Below are 16,419 nucleotides of genomic sequence, written 5' to 3' on the forward strand. Positions count from 1 at the left end.
AACTCGATGGACATGGGTTTGGGTGGACTCAGAGTTGGTGATGGACAGGGAGGCCTGGTGTGCTGCGGTTCATGGGGTCGCAAAGAGTCAGACACGACTGAGTGACTGAATTGAACTGATGCCACAGCTAAGACCTGACACAGCCAAATAAGTATTTTTTAAAAAACTTATTTCCAAATAAGGTCACATTCTGAGGTCCCTAATTTAAGCCCTTCCCAGTTGTTCCATGCATGTTCTAAAATGAATCGTACAGACTGTGGTTCAGAGTTGGAAATGCAAGGTCAGCTTCCTGTATGCCACTCAGGCCCTTGGCTCTACTGATTCGTTTAGAGGAGGGAGTTCCTTGATCCCTCTGCATTCCCAACTCTAGACCAACCCCACTCCAGCCTGGAGGGAGGCAGACCTCTCAACATACATTTGAGTGGATGCATCGGTGGCTCAGTAGATGAATGTGGCAGAGAGGAAAAGATCAAAGGTATAACATGTAAATACCCACATATTTTGCTTCCAAATGATATAACCCAGGCAGACTGCCTTGTGCACCAAAGCAAATATACTGACTAATGTAACCCAAAAGCCCAGAATTTGGGGGTCTGGTTTCAACAGCATATGGACCTGGGTATTCAGATGATGTCACTGGAAATACATCCCCCTGTCTTCCTGCCCATCTTTCCTCAGTTCCTTTCATTTCCAGTCTAGTGCTCCCTGCATGGTAGCCCTCCTCTCTGTCCCCAAGCTCCAGGCTGCATTCTCTCAGCTCACCAGCTTGAGAGGGCAGGGAGCAGAGAATGAAGGAAAACACGTTACCAGAGGAGAATCAAGGCACTGGTACTGAGGAAGCAAAAAGCTACAGGTGTGCACAGTGATAGGCTTGTAGAAAAATTGGATCCCTTTGCTTTGAGATAGATCAATCCAATTCCAGAACTGTAGGCTTCTGTCCTGCTTTAGTCAAGAATATGGGAGGACTGGACATCAGATTAGAGGAGGAAGTGGGTAGCTTTGGTTGCCAGGCAGACCTGAGTTTGAATACTAACTCTCTTACTGTGTGGTCTCAAGCTAAGTAACAACCTCTTTGAATCTCAGTTTCCTTTCCAGCTGGACTTTCAGCTCCATAAGGGCAGTTACCTTGTTGTGCTTTTTCATTACTACAACCCTGGTAACTAGCAGCATGTTACCTGGCATGGTGGCAAGCTATTTGATGTTGTTCAATAAATCAATAATGGTTCAAGCTTTTCAAGAAAAGAAAAACTCTATATATGGAGCTCTGGTACAATGCCTGGGATGTAGAGGGTGGTGGGCAAGTTATAGAGTTGATCATTATTATTATTCTCCAGAGAAGTACAGTGGAAGGAGAACCAGAACAGTCCTGACAGCTGATAGAGAACTGGAAATGGAGACAGGCCATCTAGCTTGGCGGTGGCAGCCTTGGTGGCCCGCGTTGGCCATCGTGGTTGTGGACGGTGGTCCTGTATCAACATCCCACACTAAGTACTGATTTCTTATCCCTCTTTTGTCTCCCCTGCAGTTGGAGCTCTCCAACACGGTGGTCCTGCATCAGATGCGGCGGGACCAAGTCACCGACACCTGCCGAGCCAACAGCGCCGTGAGCCGCAAGCGGCGGGTGCTGACCCCCAACGACCTGAAGCACCTGGTGGTGGATGAGGACCACGAGCTCATCTACTGCTACGTACCCAAGGTGGCATGCACCAACTGGAAGCGGCTCATGATGGTCCTGACCGGCCGGGGTAAGTATAGCGACCCCATGGAGATCCCGGCCAACGAGGCGCACGTCTCGGCCAACCTGAAGACCCTCAACCAGTACAGCATCCCGGAGATCAACCACCGCTTGAAAAGCTACATGAAGTTCCTGTTCGTGCGGGACCCCTTCGAGAGGCTGGTGTCCGCCTACCGGAACAAGTTCACGCAGAAGTACAACACCTCCTTCCACAAGCGCTACGGCACCAAGATCATCAAGCGGCAGCGCAAGAACGCTACGCAGGAGGCCCTGCGCAAGGGTGACGACGTGAAGTTCGAGGAGTTCGTGGCGTATCTCATCGACCCTCACACCCAGCGCGAGGAGCCCTTCAACGAACACTGGCAGACCGTCTACTCCCTGTGCCACCCATGCCACATCCACTACGACCTCGTGGGCAAGTACGAGACGCTGGAGGAGGATTCCAATTACGTCCTGCAGCTGGCGGGCGTGGGCAGCTACCTGAAGTTCCCCACCTACGCCAAGTCCACGAGAACTACTGATGAAATGACCACAGAGTTCTTCCAGAACATCAGCTCGGAGCACCAGACGCAGCTGTACGAAGTCTACAAACTCGATTTTTTAATGTTCAATTACTCAGTGCCAAGCTACCTGAAATTGGAATGAAGGTGGGGGGAGGGTGTGGGCGGGGAGAGGGGAGAGAGAATCGTGCTTTTTTTTTAATTTAAGATTTTTATTTGTCAAAAAGAATTATATGGATATTGGGTTATTTTGTAAATTAATATTTCTTTGGGGATTGATGCTGCGAGCAGCATGGTGAGAATTATTTAAAATCCTTACTAGGGAAGGACGGCTGTCTTGGCAGGGGACTAGGATGGGTGTCCTTGTTTTTTTTAGACGTGAATCCCACAACACTGTCTCAGAGGTTTCTTTGTATTCTGGTGAATTCCATGAATTGTGCATTCCATAAATGCTAATTAAGTTATTTATAGTTATTTAAACATGGTCTCTGTATAGATTTCTTTGTGGGGGGGCAACAAGATTTTAATGTCTTTTCTGAAGAAATCTATGTTTTCATTCTGTGCTTACAAACAGCTCCTGCAGGGGTGTGAATGTTCTCCTTACTAACCGCTCAGAGTCACTGATAACCATTGTGCTGTCCATTGATGCCACCATTCTTAAAATTCTGCTGGAAATAAATAGAGGCACCTTTGCAAGGGACTGATTCCAAAACTGATTTCAGTCATGTCATACTAAAGAAAAGTTGTTTGTTTTTTTTTTTATCCCAAGGAGAGAGCTGATTGTGGCTTTTTCCCCCCACCAAAATTAGCAATCTGGTAGAACAGGCTTTTGTACAGAAATTTTTAACTGGCAGTGCCAGTTGTGATGAAGGTGAAGTGGCTATTGCTTTACATTCAACAAGTATTTATTGATCAACTACTATGTGCTAGGCCTAATTCTAGACCCTGTGGGTAGAGCATTGAACAAAACCAATAGTCTCAGCCCTCAAGAAGCTTTACATAGACACAGAGTATCCAGCTCAACAATTAGCAAACCCCTGGTATCCGTGGACTTAATGTGAGGTTTGGACTCTTCATGAACCCCAGGAGGATCAGATCCCTACAAATTCGCATTGTTTATGGTCCAATTTGAAAACCACATGCTTGAAGCAGGTCACTTAACTTGAGTAGTCCAAGCTCTTTGCCCAACACAATAGGTGACCAATTCCCTGTCATGTGCCCATTCCAATTTATTGGTAATATTTGCCTTTAAGCCCCAGAAGAGATTTGCCAGGCACAGCATGGAAGAATGCTGTGACTGATTAGTGATGTCTGCCTTGGTGAGGGAAAGGGAGATATTCGCCAACCACCTCCTCCTGTCATTTCCAGCTGAGCATTCAGGTCTCCGCCTAGAAGTGTTGTTTTCTACTCTTTGCCATGCAAAAAAGATTGAAATTTTGTGGCAGGACTCCGACATCGGAGGATTTGCAATGGCCTGGCATTTCTACTGTGAAGGTCAGAGGCAGACTGTTTGTACACACAGGCACAGGCATACCCTCTCCCATGTCCTCCAGGGGCCAAGAGACCATCAGCGCCTTCGAGACCACCAGCAGGGAGCAGCAAGGACTGCCTTCTGGGATAGTAATCCACGCCCCTTTCCTCTGGAAGGCTGGAAACATTCCATTTCCTGTTCCTGGCTAATTAACGCCTGCACACGCTTCTCATTTCCGAGGCCATGGTTGAAGTTTGAGCCACCTCCCTCTTAACAGCCAGTGAATGAGTTGGTAGCAGAGACTGTATATAATAATAATAGTTCTGATAATAGGGGGTGGGGTGGGGGTAAGTTTTGCTTTTTGTTTTTTTGATTCAGTGTATAGCACAGAGGTGAGAGTATTCTAAACAAACAAAAAATAATTAATTTATTCGCAGAAACTGTTAAAACTATATCAGCAAGCTCACAGCCAGCTCAGTGAACAACAGCTGCCATGTCTCACTGAGAAAATTATTTTATTGAATGTGAGTGAGGCATGCACTGGAGAGGGTGGCCGAAGCTATTTATAAAATGTTGTATACCTTCTTCCAAGCTCTCTCCCCTTTGCGAAGGGCACAGCAACCATAACCTTGATGGATAGAGATGTATGCAAGTAGAGTGACAGACTTTGGCTCTCTCTGGTATTATTATCCCTGGACCCTATGACCAGGCAGGGGAAACTGTCCTCCGAGACAAAGCTTCTACTAATGAAAGAGGTTTCTGGCATATCCTGCTAACGTGCTTCAGAGAACACAGGTTCTCCCCAGACACAAGTTGGTGTCATGCAAAATAAAGGTTTTGTGGTCAAGTGTCTTTGGGAAACAAAGCTAAGTCCATTTCCTTTCTGCAGGACTTTTCAGAGCCTTGATTGTGTGCTGTGTGTTGTGAATCCCCAGGAGCATCACTGATTGAGTCCATGGCATTTCCTGACCTTCCGTGAGCAGGATGCTCTATTTTACAGACTATCTCACAGAGCTAGCGTGGCACTGTGCAGGCTTTGGTTAGGTTGTTTTAGCATGTATGAGGTCTTCTAGGATAAAAACTGCTTCCCTCACCCCTCCCCTCCAAAAATATCCAAAACACAGCAACAATAAAACAACACCACTGTGCCCACCTCATTTATTATAGCAGTGAAGGTACTTTACCAAATGAATTCAATTTTTGCCTAAGTGCAATGGTTCTAATTCTGGATATTACATGGGCCACAGTTCCCTCCCTGCTGCAGGGAGCAGAGAAATCTTGGGTGGTGTGGACAGAAAGGGGGGAGGGGGCACAAAGCCTCAGCTAGACCCTCAGCACTCTAGCTTAAGATTGCTCAATGCAAGCTGACTGCTCAACCCCTAATGAGTGCTTCTTCAATTCTATAGTTTGGAATTGTTCACTATGTCCTTTTTGTTTTTTAAGTGGAAATTCACGTAGATTTCCCAAGCTTTGTGTTTCTGCATTTTGTCCATTTTTGATCAGGTATGATGCCTTCTTTCATCCGTCTTCTCCCTCTAGTGAGAAAGAGTGTCCTTCAGCACCATACGGCAGTGTGGTTCAACCACAAAGGGCTCTTTCTCCTTGTGTTTTGTGTTCATAGTTTATTTTCTGATGGCGTAAAAACTTTTTAAAAAATAGATTTAACCATTTTTGCAGAATGTGGAAAGAACTCTGTGTCCTTGGTTAAAAAGAATCCATAGGTGAAATTGTGCCTGTAAAATAAAAGTTCTTGGTTCTTTTGTTCCTTTTTTTTTAAAAGAAAACTGAACATGCTTTCTATTGTATGCTTAGCTGGAGAAAAGTACAGGTAGGTGTCCCATCTCCCAGCTGCTTTTCAAAGGTGCTGCCTTGTTTTCAAAACCAGGTACAGAGTAGCATTTACAAGGACTTGCCTGCTTAACCTGTCCCTTTGGCTGGACAACTCTATTAGCCACAGGATTTGAATTCCTGCAGCTGCTCCAGACCCTTCCCCATCTCTGCCTCCCCAGCTGGTCTGGGAAAAAGGATAGTCTGCTGACCTGTGGTGTCTCAGAGGGAAACCTTCCTTCCCACCTGTCCACCAGGTGAGTTTCACTGTCCTGCCTGTTCACAGGGATGGCATAGGATGGCAGTGGACAGTGGAAACTTCAGTCAGACCAGTGTCCTGGTGGCGAAGGTGTGGAAGCACCAGGGTCCAATCCCTGCTGGTAGAAAATTCCCAAAACAAATGCGAGTCCCCGGCTTCCTTAGCTGGTGGGGTCTGGACCAGTGCTGAGCTAGTGATTGCAAAAGTCCTGATTCTAAGCTAGCCAGATGCTGAGGGACTGTGTCCCTGGTGAGTGGGGCTCAGAGCAAATGTCTCACAGCCCGGCCCTCCCCTCCACATACACATACTGAGCTGTGATCTGAGCTGCCCTGTTCTGTGCGATCCTGGGGACCAGAGTCCCTTTCCCCTTCATGTCAGCAGGACTGACTTCATCACTCCTACAAAGTCCCCACAGCCAGTATTTCCTCCAGCCTTTTCCATCACAGCCAACTGGACCCTACAAACAGGCGGCAGGATCTTCTACAACCAGCTTGACCCTCGGCCGTTAACAGGCGTATTTCAGTCTGTTACACTTTGTCAGGCACAGAAGGGGCAGCCTGTACTGTTTTCTTATGAGCATGCTCAGTATGGCATATGGACCTATAATTTAACATCTTTGTGGAGTGTGATTTTTTTTTTTTTTTTTACATAGTTGTATGCAGTAGAGGGCTTGTAGAAAACTCTCCCTGTATCTTACTGTACTGTTCAAGAAAGCTGAATTCCACATTGCCAACAAAAGCGTGAAAATGTTCATGAACCTTCTTCCAGGAAAAGCCATTCAAGCCTGATTATTTTTCTAAGTAACTTCAATTAAATTGAAGAAAAAAAGAAGCTTCTCTCTGTGTATGGTTTGTTCATGGCTCATTGACATAAAACTATAGGGGTGGGGTGGGCTGTGTTCCTTAGCATGTGGGGGGCCCTGCCCGTGTGTATCAGAGGAAAGAGAGGGAGAGACGGAGACGCTGACCCGCCGGCAGCCTTGGCCATGGTAAAGACCTCCACAGACCCGAACCCTGTCTGTTTAGTGGATGAACAGAAGCTTCATTCCTGTAGAGGAAGGCACTAGAAGGCCCACCCTGATCACATAGACTACCACCCCCGTGAAAAATAAGGAAACAGGCCCTGGAGGGCTGAAGGGTGTTGATGGCAGAGCCAATATTCCAACGAGGGGTAACATGCCTTCAGAGTTGTGGTGCTTGGGACTTCCCTGGTGGTCCAGGGGCTATGACTCTGCACTTCCAATGCAGGGGTCCCCGGTTCAGTCCCTGGTTAGGAACTATATCCCACATGCTGCAACTAAACATCCCGCGTGGCCAAATAATAAAATTTTTTAAAGGAGTTGTGGCACTCAGTGACACAACTGTCCTCACTTCAGAAGTTGTAGACCCTCCCTTCAAAGCCCTATTTTCCGTTTCCAAATCTGCTGCTTTTCTGACATCCTACACAGCTTCTTTCAGTCCCGTTAATGGCTAGTTTTAGCTTTACTGATAAAAATTATTTATATGCTAAAGAAGAAATCATCTCAAAGTTACAACTTTAGTTTATTGTACCCTAATTTTTAAAAATGTATCATGTAAACATTTTAACATGAGAATATTGGATTAGAAAATATACCCCATCTTTTCAATCATGCCAGATATGGGGTCTACAATGTCCATTTACCAGTGGGTTGTGACCACCTGTGGCCCGGCTGCCTCCCATTCCTGGTGTCACTGCTGTCATTGCTCTGGTCACATCTGGTTGGGAAATGCCCCCGTAGAGCTTAGTTTTCTTAAACAAATGGGAAACGTGCTTTCTTTTTAATGTGGTCAGTGAATATGACTGTTTTGGCCTGTCCCTGTCTCATTTGGGGCAATGTAAATGTCAGTGGGAAGCAAGACTGAGTAAGGACACCCCCAGTCTTAGCTTATACCCCTTGGAGTAAGACTAAAATGCCCTCTAATCCTTATTTCTGATGATGCCACAGGAATCTTTTGGGTAATGAGGCAGAAGCTACAGAAACCAAGGAGCCTACGGCCCAGGACACTGCCAAGGCCAGAGGTTATTACCAATACCCCACCAAGTGAACAAAAATAACGTCAGGCACAATCATGAGTATCTGATGTCAAAGTGTCCTTTCTTGGCAAGAGCTCTTTCTCAAGTTACAACTTCCCTACAGTTTTTGGTATTTATATAACTTTCATAATGGTAGGTGTTAATTGACATTGTGCTTAGTCCCTCAGTTGTGTCCAACTCTTTGTAACCCCATGGACTGTAGCCCACCAGGCTCCTCTGTCCATAGGATTCTCAAGGCAAGAATACCAGAATGGGTTGCCATGCCCTCCTCCAGGGGATGTAATTGACATTAGAAAATACAGTTTCATTTCAGCACCCAACATCATTTCAAATATTTTCTCAGAAACTCCAAAAAGATGCGGAACCATTAGCCAAGAATGCAGGTGCGGGTGGGGGTAGAGGTGGGTAGAAACCCAAGAGAGTTGGATGGAAAACAGCCCTCGGGGGATCCTCCCAGAGGACAATTCTGACCTTTGTACAGCTGGCACCCAGACCCCTGCTGGCACACTGTGGGTCCTGGGGACCCTGGGATGACTTACAAGATGGTAAAGACTGATCTGGTCTACCTTTACCATAAGTTTATCACACATCTTGTTTCTGGGATGATGGACATTTCCAGTATAAAACTTTTTTTTTTAAAGCGACATTCTAGCAAGACTGACATGAGAAAAAAAAACAAACAACTAAACCAAACAAACAACCTTTCCCCTGGCCCACAGTCCTCTCCTAGTGGCAGCCTCATCCTCACATCTTAACAACCCATAGACAGAACAGTCAGAAGGGAAGAGCCTGCTGATTCCAAACACTTGGCTGGCTGCGAACTGTTCACAGACACAGTGCCTCAGTCTCTTAGCCTTTGAAAAGCAGCAACATCTGAATTATGCCAGAGTTGAGGTTAGCAAGAACCCCTCATGGAAACATATACATTACCATATGTAAAACAGATAGCCAGTGGGAATTCTCTCTATGACTCAGGGAACTCAAACTGATTCTCTGTAACAACCTAGAGGGGTGGGATGGGGTGAGAGGTGGGAGGGAGGTTCAAGAGGGAGGGGACATATGTATACCTATGGCTGATGCATGTTGATGTGTGGCAGAAACCAACACAATATTGTAAAGTGATTATCCTCCAATTAAAAACAAATTTAAAAAAAGAAACAAGAACCCCTGAGGTCACCAGCCCCAGTTCATCCACCAAGGAGTTTGCAATCTAGAGGTAATCACAGTCAGTTTGGACCTAAGTTTCCTTATTGGTAAAATTACAAAATTGAGCTCTGTGGTTTTTCAGTTTTAGGGGGAAAAAAATGAGCCTCAAAAATTTGTTGTGTGCTAACCACTCATGTAAAAATAGATGAAATGGAGATACTGTGAGGCCCAGCTGAGCCTCTTCTGTAAAATGCCTATGGACCTCCAGGGAACCCTAGGGTTCTAAGGAGCACAGTTTGAGACCCACTAAGTCAGATGACCTCATTCCTTCCAGTGTTGACATTCTCTAATGATCTACCCAAATCCTACTCTGTGACTCTTTGTGGCTTTACACCAGAGAGGTCAATTAGCAATTAGATGGTACCCTGGAAGTAAAAACTTTCAAAAAGGTAGTTAAGGCAACAGCATTAGAATGAGATTAAGATGGAAGACATAAGGGGGAAAAAAGGTAGAAGCAGCTGCAGGAAAGAAATAGCTCACACCCAGATTTAAGATTGGAGAACCAAAGTTTACCCTTCTCTTTTTCAATGGTCTACTAAGGAAACACAGGCTCCAAATTCCTACAAATCCCCAATAATTTGAAATACAAGAGACTGGAATGAAAAACCGTCTCTATATTAATCTGCTTTTTATTTTTCAATGTTTGTTTTTAAAAATAATAGAGCATCTCGTTACGGGAGACTAACAAGGGCTTTGAATTTCACATTGGTTTGGACAAGCCAGCAGCTAGAGAAGATTTTTTGTGGCTGCATCCAGCCTTGGACCTTTACCTGATCAAGCCAGAAACAACTTTGTGCTTGGAACCAAACTGGCAACAGGATGGAGGAAAAATGCCTAAAGAAGCAATGAAGGAAGCGGGGCCTCTGTCTACCAGAATGATACCTATACACTGAGCTTCTCTGTACAGTGAGCATAGATTCAACTGCAGGTGCCTTGAAATTGTTGGCTTTTCATGTCGTCTTTTCCAAAAATAATAAGCTTCATAAACAAAGTTGACCATAAAAGTGACTAACTTCTATTAATTTACACAGTTTACTATATGACTTGTAACGCATTAAATGTTTTCCATTTAATCCTCACAGCAACCAACAAGGTAGATACTTTAAGATAGGTTTTTTTCCCATTTTTAAAAAGTTGAAGTATGGTTGATTTGCAATGTTGTGTAAATTTCTGGTGTACACAGATAGGTACTTTCCCTCTTTTTATAGATAAGGAAGCAGATGGTTGGAATGTTTAGATAACTTGCCCCAAATTACTCATCTTATAAGTGACAGAGACAGGATTCAAATCCAGGTCTGGTCGACTCCCTAGCCCATTGGAATCAGTATCACTGATGGGCCAACAGGGCAGAGGGCCAGAAATGTGAATTCTGGGAATGATGATGTTAATGCAGAGACTTTAAAACTTTGGCTGAAGTGGCAAAAACTTGATTAAATACAAGCAAAGAGAGGATACAACAAAAGAGCTGGAAGACTAACAGGGTAAATTTCAGACTAAAATAGTCACAGAAAGCTAGATGATTCGTCCAAATAAATTAAAATTCTCCCTGTGCTGTTGTCATAGGAACAACTCAGTTCCCCTCCTGTTTCTCCTTCCCTCTCACACCACTAATCACTCTCTGACACCAGATGGGGGGAAGTTTTTCCCCACAGCAAGCAATCCTCTTTAACACCAGGTGAAAAACTGAAAGTCGCTTAGTCATATCCAACTCTTTGCAACCCCATGAACTATACAGTCCATGGAATTCTCCAGGTCATAATACTGGAGTGGGTAGCCATTCCCTTCTCCAGGCGATCTTCCGAACCCAGGTCTCCCACACTGCAGGCAGATTCTTTACCAGCTGAGCCACCTGGGAAGTCCACACGAGGGAAGACACCAGATGAGTGCCCTACAATTTAACTCAATTCTGACGCTATCTGCCTAGAGATAACATCAGATCCCACAGGTTAAGGGCTCAGTCCTACAAGACTACTCACCCCTCACCCCAAGTCTAGGTTGTCACTTGTGCTCCTGACCGATTGGCTATAAATCAAAGCTTCCCACCACCCCTTCCTCAGGTTCAATTAATTTGCAAAAGTGGCTCACAGAACTCAAGAAAACAGTTTCTTTATTGTTTATAAATTTCTTACGAAAGGATATGATAAAAGACACAGATGAACATCGAGACGGGAGAGATGCGTGGGCGAAGTGTGGAAAGGGGCTGAGAGCCTCCGTGCCCCCTCTTTGAGTGCCACCTCCATGGGTTCACCAACCCAGAAGCTCTCTACATCCCACACTGCAGGAATTTTTAAGGAAGCTCCATCTCATAGGCAGTGATCAATCATTAGTTCCATTTCCAGCTCCTTTCCCCTTTCTGGAGAACAAAGGATGGGGCTGAAAATTCCAACCCTCTAATCATGACCTGGTCTTTCTGGTGAGCAGAGCCTCCACCAAGAGTCACCTCATTAGAACAAAAAAGACACTGCTATTACCCAGGAAATTCCAAGGGATTGAGGAGCTCTGCGTCAGAACTGGGGTCAAAGACTACTAAAATAAAAGATGTTCTGACTACTTAGAAAATTACAACAGTTTCAGGACTTCTGCATCAGAAACTGGGTCAGAGACCAACACTTATATTCTCCATCATCTCACAGTTGTCTATTTCAGTGTCTTACCCAAACAGCTGTGGATAAATTATTCAGAAAGGCTGGACTTCAACTAAAAGCCAAATGGCAAAACTGAAATTCAAATTGGGATCTCAGAGGAGCCTGTGAGTCTAACGAATGGAACACATAAGCCATAAGTACTCTGATGGTCTGGACAGACAAGTTAACCTGGGCTTCAATGATAAGCCCCAAATCCAGCATCAAGGGTAGCCATTAAGGACAAAGATGTTGTATTCAAACAGCTCTTCACACAGCATTGCTGCATGGTGCACCCTGGGTGAGCAGTAGTAAGGTGAATGACCTTTCTGAGCAGTGTAAAGAGACCAGACAAAACGGGTCAAGACAAAGGCTGAAGGGCAGGTGGGAGTGTCTGGGAGCAGAAACAGCTTTGGATGTCTGCGACGTCAGGCTCCTGGCAGACTTGGCAGGGTGTTACTTTAGCCCTGGGCAGATCTCCTGCAAGCTGAGTTCTGAGCATGCTCACCCTTCTAAGGAGGCTGCAGCTGTCAGGGGATACTTTCATTCATTCATTCACTTATTTAAATGTGTTAAGCATCGATCTGTGTTAGACCTGGAGCAGGATACTAAGAATATGGGGATTCTTAGAACTTATAACCAAGTGAGAACACAGGAGTGTTAGTAGTTACAACATAGTCAAAACACACATGATAATGAAACATCAAACCATCCCTGGGAAAGAAGGGATCCAAGTCCATTGCTAGAGAAAGGAAGGTGAGGGATTGGAACATTGGTAATTTTGCCCTCCACTGGACAAACATCCACAACAAAGAATTGTGTGGCTAAAAAACGCCAAAGTTGGGATACCTTGAATGGGAGAAATATTAAGGGGTGGGGAGAGGATACAATCTGTGGTTTTTAGTAGCTAAATGAATGTGTAGTGAGAAAGAGAAAAATGAGGCGAGAAGAGTGGCATGTTAGCAGCTTGGAATACAGTCCCTGGAGACTGGAGCCGTTAATGGAGATCACATAATGAGGAGCAGGTTTCTGGGAAAGCTGAATATTACTTGTGAACTTGCTAGAAACAGTTTCAGGCCCCAAACCGGCCCTTCTATATTTTAAGAGGCCATGTGATTCATTAGCACGTTCACATTTGAGAAGCAATGGTCTAGAGAACAGTCTGAGACAGAGCCATAGCTCTGGGGGAGGGGGTCTTCTTACTTTACTGTGTATTCTTCCAGCAACTTTGAGGCAGGAGTATAATCAGAGCTGCTAATGTCTGGTTGCACAGGTTGTGCACTGCACAAAGGTGCCTGGCTCAGGATGGAGCTGACATTTGACATTTACCCTTCCCAGGTGGTGCTAGTGGTAAAGAATCCACCTGCCAAAAGAGACATGGGTTCAATTGCTGGGTCAGGAAGATCCTCTGGAGAAGGAAATGGCAACCTGATCCTGTATTCTTGCTTGGGAAATTCCATGGGCAGAGGAGCCTGGCGGGCTACAGTCCACAGGGCCCCAAAGAACTGGACATGACTGAGCACATACATTCTGAAAAAGAGATGCATTTTTTTCACGACGATTGCTGAGTTATCTGCACAGGGGCTGTGACCACCCAGAAGGTGTATTGTTCTAACTTGCACAAAAGCCCTATGGCTGAGCAGTGACCCTAGAGATAGTACAGATCCACATCGCCTTTTCTGCAGTTTTTAAATCTACAAAATCCTGAAAGTCAAAAGGTTTTTTAATAGATTTGCAGCAAGCTCACTTGGCAGCAAAACCTGACCTTAACTAACATGAAACTAATTATAGTCTCTATTTTTCTCACTTACTGTGAGTATTTCTACATTTTCCTGCAGAAATATTAATGTAAATATTAATGAATTTTCTGTGCAGTACAGCTCCACACACAGCCAGCACATGAGGTAGTACTCAGAATGCACAGCATTATTTTTCTAAACTCTGAAAAAATTTGGAATTCTGAAGTACATATGATGGACAGGGAAGCCTGGTGTGTTGCAGTCCATAGGGTCGCAAAGAGTTGAACATGACTGAGTGACTGAACTGAACTGAACTGAACTGATGCATTTTAGACAAGATATTGTACTAACCCAGTTTTACAGATGGGGAAACGGAGACACAGAGAGGTCAAGTACCTAATGGATTCAAGGTTCAAACCCTACCTCTCTGTGCATCATACTAGTTACAAGAAGCTTATTGAGTAAGATGCCAGTCTGTGTATAGTCCGGGCCCCTCCCTCACAGGCACTCACGGTATATTTTCAGACACATAAAAGGGGTAAGGGGCACCAGAATCTGCCTTTTGTGTGGGTCTCCTGTAACAGAATGCCAGTCCCCATGCTTGAGCAGCATGTTTCCAAACCAACCTCTGGATGTTCTGACAACACTTAGCCCAAAGCTAGGCACCCCAGAGTCATCCATCAACCTCAGGCTTGCTAGCAGACACAGAGAACCCCAGGAAGACTGAAAAAGGATGAAAGCAAGTGAATTTTCATTGGATCTGTGATTAAGACAATGCAGACCAGAGCCAAACAGCATGGGATGGTCTTCTGTTGTGTTATTCTTATTTCGCAGATAGAGGTCTCCAACAGCTGCAGTGAGATCCAAATGTCTGTTTCTTCTTGAAGAGACATGGGTGTGATGCGGAGAGCAAAGCACCTGTCATCTCCACAGAACCACGGGATGCTCTGCTCCTTCAACAAAGAATAGACTCTATTCTAACAGAAATCAGCCTGGAGCTGTAAGTTATCAGCTAGATAAGAGTCAGTGTACCATCTTCTCTGACATTCAGCAGATTCTAAAATTATATTCATGTGATGTAGCCACAGCTGTATTCTTCACCTTTGAGCTTATATATGACCAACCTAGACAGCTATTAAAAAGCAGAGACATTACTTTGCCAACAAAGGTCCTTCTAGTCAAGGCTATGGTTTTTCCAGTAGTCAAGTGTGGATTTTCTATACAGAAAGTTGAGAGCTGAAGAATTGATGCTTTTGAACTATGGTGTTGGAGAAGACTCTTGAGAGTCTCTTGGATCTCTGGAGATCAAACCAGTCAATCCTGAAGGAAATCAGTCCTGAATAGTCATTGGAAGGACTGATGCTGAAGCTGAAACTCCAATACTTTGGCCACCTGATGCGAAGAACTGACTCATTGGAAAAGACCCTGATGCTGGGAAAGATTGAGGGCAGGAGGAGAAGGGGACGACAGGATAAGATGGTTGGATGGCATCACTGACTTGACAGACATGAGTTTGAGTGAGCTCCGGGAGTTGGTGATGGACAGGGAAGCCTGGCGTGCTGCAGTCTATGGGGTCACAAAGAGTCAGACACAACTGAGCGACTGAACTGAACTGAGTTTAAATATTTGGGTGCTGCCACAAGGCTTGGAGGACACAAACACCTCGTATGTACCAGGACCCAGGGAAAGGAGCAGTGATGACCAAAAGAGACAGAGGCAGACCTCCCTGTGAGTGTTTGAGGGTCTCCTGCGGAAGTGTACATCAGAAGTGACCTGCCATGGGGATGGGGTCTCTGGAGCAGCAGTCCTAGGAGGTGCAGCATGTGGCACAAGTCCTCGTGGAGGAGGTTGCCATTAGCCCCACTATAGGGCTCCCAGAGTGGCTCAGATGGTAAAGAACCCGCTTGCAATGCAGGAGACCTGGGTTCAATCCCTGGTTTGGGAAGATCCCTGGAGGAGGGCATGACAATCCACTCCAGTATTCTTTCCCAAAGAATCCCCATGGACAAGAGGAGCCTGGCAGGCTACAGTCCATGTGATTGCAAAGTCAGACACGACTGAGCAACTAAGCACAGCACGGCACACAGAGCCACCAGGTGGGCGATCTACAAATTGGAGAACAATTACACCAAAGAACTTTTCACACTGCTGTGAACATTCTGGGCCCCACAATAGACTTCCCAACCCGGGGATCCAGCAAAGGGGCTGAGAATCACCAGGGAACCTGACGGTGAAGGTCAGAAGGATTTGATTACAGAACTTCCACAGGACTGGGGAAACAGAGACTCTTGGAGGGCACAAACAAATCCTTGCACAGATCAGGACCCAAGAGAAAGGAGCACTGACCCCACAAGAGAGTCAGCCAGACTTGGCGCTAAGTGTTTGGGAGTCTCCGGTGGAGGAGTCAACAGTGGCCTGCCATGGGGTCAGGGGCACTGACAACAGCAGTCCTGGGAGCCGTGGTGTGCTGGACTAAGTCCTTCTGGAGGAGGTCACCATTACCCTACCACAGCTTGGCCTCAGGCCAAACTACAGGGAGGCAACACAACCCCACCCATCAGCAGAAAATTGGATTAAAGATCTACTGAGCATTGCCTTGCCCACCAGAGCAAGACCCAGTTTTCCCCACAGCCAGTTCCTCTGAGCAGGAACCTTGCACAAGCCTCTTATCCTTATCCATCAGAGGGCAGACAGAATGAAAATCACCATCACAAAAAACTAACCAAACTGATCATATGGATTACAGCCTTGTTTATTAACTCAATGAAACTTTGACCCATGACATATAGAGCCACCCAAGATAGAGGGGTCATGGTGGAGAGTTCTGATGAAACTTGGTTCACTGGAGAAGCGAATGGCAAACCACTTCAGCATTCTTGCCTTGAGAACCCCATGAACAGTGTGAAAATGCAAAAAGATATGACACTGAAAGATGAACCGCCCCCCACACAGGTCAGTAGGTATCCGATATGCTACTGGGAAAGAGTGGAGAAATAGCTCCAGAAG

At 45.5% G+C, this 16,419-nt stretch overlaps 1 protein-coding gene and 1 long non-coding RNA gene across 6 annotated transcripts in view; one reads left to right on the forward strand and one right to left on the reverse strand.

Annotated features, from left to right (window-relative positions):
- Positions 1-2,135, reverse strand: part of LOC145547044 (uncharacterized) — a 31,882-nt gene extending 29,747 nt beyond the window's left edge. Inside the window, exon 1 of the long non-coding RNA XR_014083488.1 lies at positions 1,692-2,135. This is a non-coding gene — a long non-coding RNA (uncharacterized LOC145547044). The remainder of the gene's footprint in view (positions 1-1,691) is intronic.
- The window catches only part of CHST11 (carbohydrate sulfotransferase 11), a 340,772-nt gene extending 335,282 nt beyond the window's left edge, over positions 1-5,490 (forward strand). For all 5 annotated transcript variants that reach the window (XM_081595642.1, XM_081595638.1, XM_081595639.1 and 2 more), the window contains one exon: positions 1,526-5,490. In XM_081595642.1, coding sequence (XP_081451768.1) covers positions 1,526-2,380 — 855 coding nt within the window. In that variant the 3' untranslated portion in view covers positions 2,381-5,490. The remainder of the gene's footprint in view (positions 1-1,525) is intronic.
- Positions 5,491-16,419: the final 10,929 nt, after the last annotated feature.

Source organism: Giraffa tippelskirchi, chromosome 4 (assembly GCF_054371585.1).
Source record: "Giraffa tippelskirchi isolate mGirTip1 chromosome 4, T2T-mGirTip1v1.2.pri, whole genome shotgun sequence".
NCBI lineage: Eukaryota > Metazoa > Chordata > Mammalia > Artiodactyla > Giraffidae > Giraffa > Giraffa tippelskirchi.